The sequence below is a fragment of the Bubalus kerabau genome, chromosome 5, assembly GCF_029407905.1.
Source record: "Bubalus kerabau isolate K-KA32 ecotype Philippines breed swamp buffalo chromosome 5, PCC_UOA_SB_1v2, whole genome shotgun sequence".
NCBI lineage: Eukaryota > Metazoa > Chordata > Mammalia > Artiodactyla > Bovidae > Bubalus > Bubalus kerabau.
In genome coordinates this window covers 5,063,070-5,076,988 of record NC_073628.1, presented here as the reverse complement: position 1 = coordinate 5,076,988, position 13,919 = coordinate 5,063,070, and the positions used below count along the sequence as shown (strand labels likewise).

Sequence of the window (13,919 nt, the reverse complement as noted above, 5' to 3'; positions counted from 1 at the left end):
TTTTTTCTGCCACTCCTGGTTATAGCAGTTTTCTACTTAAGTTATGAAGTGAATTGAAGTCTAAGGGTAGGAGATGAGATTTCAGAATCTAAGGATTTAACTGTCTTATTTTGATTGTACTTTTAACCAGTGATTCTATAAATCATATCCTAGGCAGTTCACCATTAGATGAACGTTTTAAAAAAGTTTCAGTAAACTCAATAGATTGAAAGATTTAGAAACCTTTTGGAAATTAAAAAACAATACAAATTTATATAACACTTGAACAGTTATTTGGCTTTCCTGAGTTTTCATGTTTGGTGCTGAATCTGTGACTGAAAGTGGGGAGAGGTGGGTTCTCTGCAGCAGCACGCCTCTTGCGGGGATCTGTTGTCTTCTGTTAAATATGAGGTGGTGATTTTACCGAGTCGTCTTCAGGTGTCTTCTTGCTCTGCAGTTCTGTGACTGTGGACATTCTCTCACTCGTACTGTGTTACCCCCAAACCTTGAAGATGGGCAAGGCTAGCCTGGAGTGACCAAGTAGATGGGGAAGACACATGACCTTTGAATGAGACTGGCTTTGCACATTCTGATAATGCAGCCCACAGCTCTGGTCACTGGCCAGCCACACCTGTTTTTAATAAGAATGCAATACTGTTAGTTCATGTAGAAGTGAGTGTTGCTCACATTTGAAAAGTACAAGTATTGCTGTGGGTTGTGAACTAAATTTTTGCTGGGGCATGATTCCATTTCAGAATAAAACCTGGCTTTGCTTTAGGTCAGTTGCTCGCTGGTAGCAGTTACTTTATCACACTGCATCTGATTTAGCCAATAATTCACAGCTGTGTTTAGCTTGCTGGGTTGTATGTATAAAGTGGTATGTATCACTTTTCTGTTTAACTAGAGTTCTGTTTCACTTTAAAATTTTGACACTTTGACATTTATGTCAATGTTAACCTGAAACATTCTTTTTTATTCAGCTCTTTCAAAAATGTCAGTTAATAGAACGAATACTTGATGCCTGGGAAATGAATGAGAAGAAACAGTAAGTATATTGTTTTCTGATAGGAGTTCAGTTTGATTATTTGTTTATATTTGGCTGTGCTGGGTCTTTGTTGCTGCTCAGGTTTTTTTGCATAGTTGTGGCATGTCGGGACCACCCTCCAGCTCCAGCATGTGGGCTTCTTATTGCCGTGGCTTCTCTTGTTCCAGAGCACAGGCTCTAGGCGCTCAGGTTTCAGTAGTTGTGGCTCTTGGACTCTAGAGCACAGGCTTAGCAGTTGCCACTCTGAGACGTGTGGGGTCTTCCTGGACCAGGGACCGAACCTGTGTCTCCTGCAGACTCCTCACCATTGAGCCTCCAGGGAAGCCCTGATTTTTAATTTGAAGAAAATGTGCACCCTTGCTCTAGACAGGGAACAGTGGATATAGTTACATGGTATAGGCCACTTTACAGTTAGTTACAAATGGCTCTCTTGGGACTTCCAGAGCATTTAATTGTTAACAGGTATTTTTCTAATAATTTACTTTTAGATCTCCCTGTCTTTCTACCTGTCTTGAGGAGAAACCAGGGGTTGGGAGTACGCCCCTCCTCTGTTGCTGCCTTTGAAACTTCTTGTTTCTTTGTGAATGGTGGTTTTTCTGAGAATGATGGGAAGGAGGAAGAGAATGACATAGGCAAGTCCTCCGTGATGATAATTAGCTCCTAGAGTCACTTTGTGCCTGGAGCTAGAGGAGGGCAAAATTGCCTAGTATTTCCTTTTATAGAAAGTTTCCGTTAGCTGATTGGCACGGTTGCTTGTGGCATGTGTTGCAGCCTGTGAGTGGCTTTGTTACAGTTTCCCCTAGCAGTGTTGTTGGGGATGAGCATTCCTCTCTAACACCCAAGGAGCTTTTATGCCTCCCCATAGATTCTGCAGCAGGGGGTGTGTTTGGGAAACACTCTCAAGGCATTCTTGTGTTTGCTTTTAAGTCAGATTTATGGAAGCATACATTTTGGGGTATACATTTCTTTTAAAAATCAATTGCTAAAAACCGATAGGGCTTTGCTTTGATTCTTTGTGGAGAAAGATGGCTTGTAGTTGAGTGTGGCTGGGGCTCAGGTCCTCTCCTCCGAGGAGAGCCCTTCTGTGGCCAGACGGACATCTCTGGTCCATCTTTGCCTTCCTTGACTCCCTGCCTCTCTCTGCCTCCTCGTCTCACCAGTGCTCTGCTCCCTGTGAGCTCCAGCCTCTGAAATCCTGGCTAAGATGATTTCTTCTTTCTTGGTGGTCCTGAAAGAGCTTTTTAAGGTTTCCTTGAACAGGAAGCATAAAGAACATAGGGAGCCTTGGGCCAAAAAGCTTGGAGATGGGTGTTTGTTTTCACTTGTGGAGGTTTGAGGGAATACAGCAGAGTTTGTAAGAATTTGCCCCGAATGAACATTCAGGTTCTTACTGTGAATCTTACTGTGAAACTGAAAGAGGCGCAAAGAGTACCCTAACCCTAACCCTAACCCTAACCCTAACCCTAACCCTAACCCTAACCCTAACCTGACTGAGCGACTGAACAAGGGAGGCTCTTAGCAGTTCAGCTGAAGTCCGCCCTGTGCCTTCAGACCTATAGGTATCCGTGGAACCTCTAAGCTTGGTAGCAGACACTTTTATTTTTGAGGCAAGCTTGTAAGCATTATGTGGTTTTTTCTTTTTTAAAGTAGCTCCTGAAAGAGTCTCCTTTTAAGTAAAGATCTCTTCAGTTTGTTCCCTCCTGTCTGCATTCAAAAGTCTTCTGTTTCATAGAATTTAAAATATTGACACTTTTTAAATATTCAGGTAGAGTGGTCACAGTGATGTGAGAAGTCCTAAGTGTAAAGATGGGTCAGTTGTGAAGAGCAGACTCTGGTGAGGGAAGGGGTGAGGAGTAACGCGCATGTCTGCTCCCAGTGGTGTATGGGCCAGATGCAAGGTGACCGCCTCTCCTCTTGGCCAAGTCCTCGAGTCAGCTAATGTTTTAACTCAAGAAATGCCATTAGTAGATAACTTTCTCTGGTAATTGATTAATATGACTGAAATTTAATATCCTGTCTTAGCAAAATGAACCAGTAGAATTCTCACCTCAGTTCTCTCAGTCTGTTTAGTCTGAAAAATAGTTTTACAGAAAGAGAGAAAGGAAAGTCACAGCCACAGCATCATCAGGTGCCGGTGAACGTTCGTGTTTTTGTTTTTACAGATAATATGTGACTAAAGACGGTTGGTTTGAACACTTGAACAAAATTTGCCCTGTCTTGTGAGGCTGCAGTGTAATTTTTTGAGTAGACTATTTTCTGCCACACATTTCACTGCCCCCTCCCCCCCCCCCCAACCCCCCACCCGGAGTCTGATAAGACTCCTTACCCTCCTCTCCTGTCTGTTCTTGTCCTTGGTGGCTCGGATTTTAGAACGATTGCTTAACTCCACAGCAGTTAGCCAGCTGTGTCGTCACCCCACCCTGTCAGGAGTCTGAACATCTGTCCTCTGCCCCCTGGCAGGGCCGAGGGAGGTCGGCGGCACGGCTACATGGGCCACCTGACGAGGATAGCCAACTGCATCGTGCACAGCACGGAGAAGGGCCCCAACAGTGCCTTGGTGCAGCAGCTCATCAGAGGTAACGGGCTCAGCGGTTGCAGCGTCGTTTCTGTTGGATTGGACAAGTTAAGGGTAGTGTGGAAGGATTCATAGCTTTTTAAACAGCTGTCTAAGGAGCTTCCTTCTACTTCCACATTATCTGGAGATTTGAATGAGACTCTTGAGAATGTGTGAACAACATAACTCTTTGCTGTGTCTCTGTTCTTAGTCCTGCAGTCCTTTTGCTAAGTATCGGCAGGCTTGGCCGGTAACTGGAGTCACCCACTTTGATTCTCTAAGGGCATGGTTCACGAGTCATGAGCTTGAAGTGCTCAGGGGCTGACAGTAGGGCCTTGTGAGCTACAGTTAGTTACTCTTGCGTTTTCTTTTTTCCTGAAGGCCCCCGCATGGCCTGTGGATTTGAGTTCCTTTCACTAGCATATTAGATACTTATCAGCATTTTTTTCTATCTCTCTATTACTAAAATGAGGGCTATTAGCCAATATCCTTAAAGACTCTTTCTGTACTAGCATTTGAATGTAATCAACCCGAGGTTCCTTGAAAAAGCTGTGCGGATGCCTTTCTCACTGGCTCCCCGGCCTTGACTCCGCCTCCTCCTGGATGAGAACATGAAGAACCCCGTGTGCCCCAGCGGGATTTCTAGTCCTGTGACTCACTCCAGAGGCAAAATGTCTTAGCCTCGTGGTGCCGCATTTGTTCAGTTGTTAGCTTGCTGAAGACTAGCTCCCGGTCTATCCTCCTCCTCTCAAGAATGTTTGTGTTCAGGAGGCTGTTGCCTATTGAATGTGCAGTAGCAGCACGATTGTGGCACAGTGATGGAGAAAACGGGGGCTTGCCCACCTGGGATTTTGCTTCTTGAGAGAGAGGAGCCATATCATCTCACTGCATGTCCTTAGCTGTACACTTGAATTGGCCATGTCACGTGTGTGTTCTTTTAGAGCAGTCTTAGTTTTATGGTGGTTGCTTCCCAGATGTGCGTGTGAGGGTGTATGCACATACGTTTAAACCAGAATTTTCAGACAACAACTTCAGTCTAGTGAGGGCTCCCAGATTGCAGCTGTAGTTTGATTTTCTCATAAAACTATTTGTGTCTCCTTTTCTTTAAATTTTCTGTAGAGGATGGATTTCACTATTGCACATGTATCCGTTTGTTGTCCTATGACTCAAGTATTTAGAAAACATTATCTTTGAGGAACTTAAGAACCCACACTGGGTTCCATGGGGCTAAATGCCCTCAGAATTTCTCAAGAAAGTGTGCAGGAGTCAACGTGTGCAGTGTTTCCTGGACACGCGTGACCGTGGAGCAGGACCACTGTTAACCATACCTTTATAAGGAGTTCACTGGAAACATTTACATTAATATTTTCCAGGTTAAGTTTTTACCAAAAGATCCTAAAAATATAGTTAAATCCAGGTAACTGGTTAGGGCTCTTGGCATCAAGCATAGACCACAGGGGCAGGGTAGGGGGGTTCCTGAAAGTCCTCAGGGTTCAGACTGAGCACAGCTCTGTAACCCTGAGCCTCCCAGGGCCCGGCGCCCAGCCTGCAGGGCTTGCTCACCCTGGCGAGCTACACAGTGGCAGCCTCTCGGGATCCCTGTCTGCCTGTGTGAAAGTCACTGTAGTAATCATGAGTTTTTCCTTTTCTCCCCTCTGAAGATCTTCCAGACGAAGTCAGGGAGCGATGGGAGACGTTCTGCACGAGCTCCTTGGGAGAAACGAACAAGAGGAACACGGTGGATCTAGTAGGTTCTACAAGATTACATTTCTGTGATTTTGGTGCTCTGGGGCTTTGCCCGCTTATTCAGAAAGATGTGAGGCACCTTTCTTCCACTTGTCCTGGTGATGGTGGACCAAGGGGTACGTTCGTGTCTCTTATCAGTAAAAGAGGTTGCGTCCGCAGTGCTCTGGCTCGTCTGTCCAGTCGGCTCCCAGTTCCGGCCTGGGACAACGCAGGGGACATGCAGCCCCTCAGCCCCGCTTCCTGCCTCACCGCCTCACCTCCCTCGGCGCCTGCTCCCCGGGCTCCTCAGCTCAGCCCTGCTATCCCGTCACACTTGGGTTTGTTGCCTCACACCTGGGTAACTCCGGGTGGTTGGAGCACCGAAATGTTCCTGTAACTGGTTTCTCCTTCTGCTTAGTTGAGTTTACCCTCATTAAAGTCATTCCCAGTTGGGGGAAGTTCTGCAGATGACTTTGGGACCCCAGCTTTTAACAGATTGGTACTCTGAGCCAGGGAACAATGGCATTGATAATATTTTTTAAAATTATATTGGACTTTGGAATGTAGTCTTTAAGACATAAAGTTTTAAGGTAAGTATTGATTTGGTTTTGAAGATGAAGGAAGGTGTATCCTTTTGAAAGCACATGCCACCTGATACCTGAGGTGGGAGCCTTGATTGTACATGGAAGTAGACGTGTCAGATGTTTCATTCTGATTTTGAAATTCATCAGCTGCAGTCTTGAATTTCTCATACACAATAACTCCCTTGATTGTTAGGCAGTCAAGTACCTGGCAGCCTTATCTGCTCAGAACAGAATTTAGAAATGGGGGTGGGGGTAGGAGGTGCTACAGAGCAGTCCCCGGGTCACCCTGTGTCACATGGCCCCAAGGGCCTGTCGCCTCCCACTCTGTAGATCATCTCACAACTTTGGTTGTCTTTTAACAGACTCTTGACAGATTGGTGGCTTGTTAAGGTGGGTATAGTGGGAGAATTATTAGGTACTAGAAGCTGAAAGAATTATGAAGAGGTAAGTGTAGAAAGGGAGCTGTGTGGGGCCATTTAATTAAAGCCGGTTTAGTGGCCCCTGTGTCTCAGTGTGTTATAGCCCAGCAGAGGAAGTGACATTCACTTTGACAGCCCTGTGCTCTCACGGAAGGGCTAAGTCAGTTTTAATGAATGTACTACCCACCGTAAACTGTTTTTCTCCCCTGGTCAAATTGGTTAAAATTCTGGATGATCAGGGTGTTATTGCAGAGTAAAGTTGTTCTTAATTATACTTAAACTGAACCTGTTAATTTAGAGGTCCCCATATTGAGTCCTTGTTAAGAATGCAGGCAATGTGATCTCCTTGAAAGAGAGTTTTGACTTGTTTCTTATTTATAGACAAATAGGAGTATTAATTCTGATCTTGTTTGGGAAAATTTGTTAAAACTTGCCCTTTGATTAACTTCAAAGGTAGAAGTAAAAAATGTCAGTTAAACTTGTTATCAGGATTTTTTAAAAACTTTGGTAGTTCAAGTACATTTCTCTTGTCAGTATGTAAAGAAGGACTACATTGCAGTTCAGGTGACACTCGGCTCCTTTGCACTGTGCGGTCGGTCATCTGTGCGTAATGTCGTGTATGGCCACACAGCACGAAATTAGTGCACCGCTCCTTTGGGTCAGGTAAATGTAGACAGACATTTCCACGAAGAGTTATCCTGGGCTCCACCTGGCATGCTGACTGAAGCCTGGTTCTCCTTTGCCTGTTGCACTTGCTGCCATAACACTTGGACTGTGCAAATAATCCACAGTAAAACAAAAGAAGGAGCCGTTGGTTCATGTAGCAGAAGTGGCCAGTAATAGAGCCCTGTTAACATTGCTCATCTCTGTGTAGATTTGGCCCCGCTGTGTGATCTTGTTGTTGCCTGAGACTCTGTTGCTGTCTCAGGACCTCCCGCTTCTTTGGTTTCAAACACCCAAGACTGGCAGACCACCGGCAGTTAGTCTGAGTCCTTCAGAGGGGAATTCTGCTTTGTAGTATTGGGTTGACCAAAGAGTTTGTTCATAAGTGTTGTGGCCGACACTATATTTTTAGGGATATGGGGGTTCCAGGTTTTCAAGGATCCTTTTACATTAATCCCAGGCCACCAAGGAGACTTGAACTATAGCTTCCAAACTCCATTTTTTGCCCAGAATGTTTCAGGTTGTGTCCCAGTAGGGTTACAGAATTGCCTTCTTGCTGAGCTCTTTGAAGTACTTCAACCTTGTGACCCCATATTGCCAAAGTAAATGCACAAGAGACTCATACACCCTTTATGTTTTTGTGTTGGGAGCTTATTATCAATAAAACTTGGTATTTTAACATCCAGAGACTGCACTGTTTTGACTAAGCCCCCAAACTGTAAAAATTGGTAGGGATTTAGATAAATTTAGAAAACGTAGGAAATGTTTTTGTGCTGACTTTGGAGAACTGAGTTTGTTTCATTCTTTGCCTTCCTCTCCAGGGGCAAGGGTGTATTTTTTAAATGTTGAGGTAGTTTATGAGATAGTTTATGGAGGTTGTATAGAGTAATACAGAGCGCACATATGAATTGTTTGCAGGCCCAGTGGGTCGAGGCGGAACCTCTGAGGGTTTGCGTTTCTAACCAGCCCGGGGTCATGTAGGTCCTGGGAGTCCACAGTGGGACTACGTGGAGCAAGGAGAAGAGTCTGTGGCTTCTACTTTTCACTCAGATGTTACCAGTCAGGTCATACTTAAGATTGCTTAGCAACCTAATCAGCCAAGATGAAAGAAAACTCTTACTTGCCTTTTCTTTTCACAACAGTTAATAAATCTGAAATTTTATCATGAAAGAAGGTAACATCTCAAAGGCTTTTTTTTTCTTTCACTACAGTATCAAGAGTATAGTTTACTCTTTTTGCACAAAACAAAAGCATTTTCGCTTATTAAAAAAAAAAAGTCTAGTTTGCTTAGAATATAGTCTTGCTTGGCAAGAGTGTTCTTATCTCCTTGTTACTTTCTTAAAAGTTAGGATTCTGTATTCTCCTTTATGATTTATTGGTGTTCCTTAATTCATTAACTCGTTGAGTGGCTACTGTATGCTGGACACTGTGGATATTGCACTAGACAAGATTGGCAAAAATCCCTGCCTCAGTGGAGGTGGATAATCACAGGGGGAGGGTAAGCGAGGGGAAGGGAGTTGGAGTGTTTTGGGCAGACGTGCGTTTAAAATTAAGTAGTCAAGGGAAATGTCCTTGAGAATATTGGTGTAGAGGCTGAGGCGAGTGGAGATGGAAGAGCGGGTGCAGAGGCCGGTACGGCACCTGCATATTTAGGTCAGAAAGAGCATGGCAGAGAATAAAACGGGAGATCTCGAGCAGCTTCAAGGCACGCTCCCGGGGTTGTGGTCTTAGTGAGATGAAAAGCCGTTGGGTTTGGAACTGAATGAAAAGTGCCATGATTTAATGTCAGTGGTTTTAAATCTGTCATGATTTAAAGGATCATCATGGCTGCTGGCTTGAGGACAGACTCGAGTGGGACTAGAGGTGCAGCAGAGAGGCTGCTGGATGCAGCGTTCATCCAGATGAGAGAGAAACCCTCTCTGCTGCTGCTGCTAAGTCGCTTCAGCCGTGTCTGACTCTGTGTGACCCCATAGACGGCAGCCCACCAGGCTCCCCCATCCTTGGGATTCTCCAGGCAAGAACACTGGAGTGGGTTGCCATTTCCTTCTCCAATGCATGAAAGTGAAAAGTGAAAGTGAAGTCGCTCAGTCGTGTCTGACCCTTAGCATGGACTGCAGCCCACCAGGCTCCTCCGTCCATGGGATTTTCCAGGCAAGAGTACTGGAGTGGGGTGCCATTGGCTTCTCGGGAAACCCTCCCTAGGGAGGTGATGATAGACTTGAGCAGAAGTGATGGGGTTTCAGGTTCTGCTTTGACAGTAAGGGTGAACAGGTGTGGGTGGGACAGAAGAAACAAGATGACAGGACTTCAGCTGGAAGAAGAGGAATGAAGGAGGCTTTTATTGAGCTGGAGATGCTTCCAAAGGGGTGTGTTCTGAAAGTTTAGATCAGGGACTAAGATTAACAAGTTAAATTGCATCTTTTAGCTCATTTTATTAATAATGATTTCAGACTGCATTATCCGGTAGGTAGAATCAGAATCACCACATCTCTCAACAGAATAATTGAGAAGGTGCACATGCTTTATGCTGTTATTAATAATAATTTTCTAAAACAGTAGTTTCTTTCTGGAGGAAAAGATTACTTGAATTGCATTGAGGATACTAGTTAAGGAGAAGATGGAAGGGGTCACAGTGTCTGGCACACAGTAGTTGCTCAAGTTTGAAAACAAGACTCTAGTTTCTTGTTTTCATTAATGAGCTGATAAATTCTTAGTTTGTAGCAAAAAGTATGAATAAGGATACATTGTATTCTTATTGAGCTTGAAACAGCAAGACAGACCTGGAGTGGTGGACTCCTTTTTGGCTCTGTCTAGTTCTCCCGGCTTTCTTTTTGAATTGTCTTCTGTGTGTGTGCCCCACCCCCCACCATGGGATTAGTGTGATTCTTGTACTGACTTGCCAGCCACGTGGCCTGAAGCTCCTAAATCCACTGCAGCGGAGCCACTTGACCTGCTCTCAGTTGCAGTCACCCTGTAAGGTGCCAGCTGCCGTGACCAAGCAGTATTCCACCCCTCCCATCTGCACTCTGGTTGGGCTCTCATGGACAAACTATCCCCCAACCCATACCACACACACACACACACACACACACACTTTTCCCATCTACTTGCTAAAGCAATGGTTGATTCAGGCAGGCAGATCATGGACAAACTATCCCCCAACCCACACCACACACAAACACACACACACACACACTTTTCCCATCTACTTGCTAAAGCAAGGTTGATTCGGGCAGGCAGATCACAAATTCTGCTTTGATTTCATCAGAAAAATTCATGCAAATTCACATGCAAAATTCATGTGAATGTTTTGTCTGCACTTTAGGGAGGATGGAGAGGGAGTTAGTTGGGAACTGGGTTATTCACTTGGACTTAGTATCTTCCTCAAAGATGTCCAGATAAAGAAAGATGAGATTAGTTTTATTCAGACAGCGATTTATTCAGAATTTCATAAGCCACAGCACATACAGACCCCTGTGGACTCCACTCTGGGCTTCCTGAATCGCTGTTGGAACATCACAGAGCAGACCAGGCCAGTGTGTGTGGCTCCAGGCTTCTGGGCACAGCTGCAAGGGCTGGCGGTTAACGGCTGCTGTTTCTCCCCTGAGGACAGAGCTCTCTGCCTAGAACATTGCTACAGGACAAGTAGCTCAGAAGACACAGTGTAAGTTACCTAAGAAGTACAGTGCTTGTGCTTAGAATTTTGCAGACTGTTCACATTTATTACTTGCTCTGTAGCAATTACCAGTATTAGTGTGGTACTTAGTCATTTCTATTTGTTAATACATTTATGAATGAATTAATTAATTAATGAAAATCACTTACTGTGAATTGGTGAGCAGTTCCTGTTTATGCTTTTGTTTATTTAATTAATGTGAGTTAGTTTTAAGTTGTGAGGGGCAGGGATTACATGTTAGGAGCAGAAGGTCTGGGGTCTTGTAATGAGCAGGGGACTATTGACTCAAGTCATATTTAGCACTTACGAGCACTGCTTTTCTTAGAATGAGTGAGAAGTGCAAGAATTCAAAATGAAATGGTTGTATTTAAACCTGAGCTTTTTAGTGGCTCATTAGTGATTCCTGGGACTGCAGTTTTACCCTTCAGGCTTGAAATAGTTAATTATTTTATATTTTATCTGAGCCATTCTTCCTTCGCTTTGTAAACATCTAATTGGAGATAATTATCAAAGTCACATACATGGAGTAATTCGTCTCACATGCTTTGTGGTGTGGGTAATACTGGTAAGGTAGCTGCAGGTGGGCAGCGGAAGGCTAGGCGGCTGAACCTCCTGATTGAGTGAAGTGCTCCCTGGAATTATTGGGTGGATTTTACAGCTTAGCTCTTACTTGTTTTTGTTCATGCTATTGTTACACATTTGAGAGAAAAACTAAATGTGATTTTTCTTCCGTAAAAATGCTGATACAAATGTCCAAAATTTTTCTCTCTTAAATAGTTTTTTACATTTTTATGCATATAGGTTACAACCTGCCATATTCATTCATCCAGTGATGATGAAATTGACTTTAAAGAAACGGGTTTCTCACAGGATTCTTCTTTGCAGCAAGTGAGTCATGCCTAAAAGTTTTGTTTTTTGTTTTTATTTTAAATGCTTAGTTTAGTTGTCATTTATGAATCAGCTTTGGAGTCAGACATGCATTAGGGTGTTTGGGGGCTACTTACTAGTTAGATCAAAGTGTTTATAAGAGGAAGTGTTGGGTATGTGAGAGAAAGGTGTATGTTGATTATATTTCCAGGGCATGTTTCTTTAGATCTGATAATGATGAGGAGTTGGGTAACTTTTCAGGAGATTTGAATGACCTGGATAGTTCAGTAAGCGTGTGTCTCGGACATGCTCATTATGCAGAGATTCCTGCAGTAGGGATTTGTGGAGAAGACTAAGAAGACTTGTTTAATGTCAGTGAAAGTAACTTACCCAGTGTCCCTGAACCAAATGGCTTATATGTTTCTGGTACCTTCAGATTCTGTAGCGTTCCCAGATTCATCCTGTCCCCAAATTCCTCTTCATTTATCAGGTCCTGGTAATCTTTGCAGGGGCAAAAAACAGGATATAAAAATGGGCGTACTGATATATCCTCCCTTGGTAGTTCCTGCGGAGGTGAGGAATGAATTCACTGTCCCTTCTGGGTATCAGGTTTGGGAGGTACTAGCTCCTCATATGGAGAAGCTGCCCTTGGTCAGGACCAAGTCTTGCCTGTCAGGTGATTTGGTGTGGCAGTGAAATTAATGTGGTTGCCTTCCCTGGCACTGAATGTTTTTCCCAGTCCTGAAGCCCCTTTTAGCAGGGTCAGGATGAAGTTTCTGATGACTCTGCAGGCCCTGCCTTTTGGTGTCCAAGTAGACCGACACACCCCAGGATAGGCTGAACTAGCAGTCGTCTGATTTTAGGACTAAGGCAGTTTAATGTGTACATGTTCAGGATGGGCCTGAGGTAGCATTTTGGCTTCTCTTGATTCTTGGCACTGCCCCTGGAGACTGGCTTCCCGAGGTGAGGGGCGGGGTGCAGCCAGCCTGCAGGGGAGCTGTCCAGCAGGTGGGCCTCCTGTTCCGCTCACACGTTGGTCTGTGTCCGGCAGCACTGGCCACCCCAGAGGCCTGGCTGGCTTCCTGTGAGCCCTCGTGCCTTCAAGCGATCCTTCCCCGACCCTGGAGCGCCTGGATAGTATCAAACTGGTCCCCTCAACCTGCTCTGAACCCCAATTACACATCGTTCCGCCTCTACAGAGAAGCTGAATGGTGTGCAGTGCGCGTTTTCAAGGTCATTCTGATTCTGGTGAATAGCTTTTAAGAAAGAGAACGCCCTGTTCTTGTAAATATTTGCAAATAAGTTAATGAACTCGGAGTTTGCGGCAGCTAGTTTAATCAAGCTGATGATGTTCTGGTGTCTGGAAAGTGAATTCCCTATCTCTTTCTCGAGATCCGGTTCCAGGGTCATAGATTTTCTGGGGAGAATTTTCAGAATGATGTGTGTATGAACCGATCTCAGTCACCAAAATGCCTTAGTGACACCAGGCTCCTGTTCCTGTGGATTTTATCTGCATTATGTAACCCTCAAAAGTAGGAAGAATAATGATTATTTTTTGATTGACAGCCTTCCAGTAAACTTTTTTTGCATATTGAAATTATAGACCAGTCTTGAATCATTTTGAAAATAGGAAGCATACGCTAAAGCATTTTTTTCTGAGTTCAGGAGTTCGCGTCTAGGTTAACCTAGAACATTCATGCTGGCTCCATTATAACCGTATAGTTTCTGTCTGTCGCTTTGGTGAGAAGCTCGCGCACAGAGAGCTCAGGGCGTGCCACTGAGCAAACCTGCTTCCAGCCCTGCTGCCACTCCTGGTTCCCTCGCCGCTGCTGTCTGCTCTCCCTCCTCCCGCAGCCGCCCCTCTAGGGAAGGGGAGGAGGTCTTCTCATGTGGTGTCTGGAGGATTGGGGCCAGCTGCCGCAGGTGGGCACCACTCCCGCTGCCCAGGGGGAACCCCTCAAGAGGTTGACTTAATAAAGGACCAGAGCAGCCCCTGGCTTTGACCAGGGTGACGGTTTTGACACGTGGGGGCTTTTCCCCCCTTTTTAAAGGTAATTAAAAGTTTTTAATAATTGTACAACCATATGGCGCTTTCCAGACTTGAATTTCTCAGAGTCCAAAGCACTTTCATAAAGCTTTAGGGAGAATACAGTAACAGTCTTCACAGCTGTGGGTTTAGTAAGCCTTGACAGCTTTATTAGTAAAAATCAGATTTGAAACCTAGGTTCTTTGCTGGTGGTGTCTTCCTAGAAGCAACAATGGACCCAGAACTATGGAGGGCTGTGGCTCGCTGGTTTCCCGTGTCCTCTGTGTTACTATGTGGAGGCTGTGTCTGTCTTCCTCCTTAGGTGGTTAGATAGACAGTGCAAATATGTGTGTGCATATTTACGTGTATCTGTGTATACAG

The 13,919-nt window shown here is 44.7% G+C and overlaps 1 protein-coding gene across 23 annotated transcripts in view; it reads left to right on the top strand.

Moving 5' to 3' along the window:
• The window catches only part of PPP6R3 (protein phosphatase 6 regulatory subunit 3), a 124,527-nt gene that overhangs the window by 82,213 nt on the left and 28,395 nt on the right, over positions 1-13,919 (top strand). For 17 of the 23 annotated variants that reach the window (XM_055580611.1, XM_055580610.1, XM_055580608.1 and 14 more), the window contains 4 exons: positions 960-1,024; positions 3,485-3,600; positions 5,240-5,325; positions 11,447-11,533. In XM_055580611.1, the coding sequence (XP_055436586.1) occupies positions 960-1,024; positions 3,485-3,600; positions 5,240-5,325; positions 11,447-11,533 (354 nt within the window). The remainder of the gene's footprint in view (positions 1-959; positions 1,025-3,484; positions 3,601-5,239; positions 5,326-11,446; positions 11,534-13,919) is intronic. The other 6 variants (XM_055580614.1, XM_055580613.1, XM_055580612.1 and 3 more) reach the window with 1 other exon arrangement.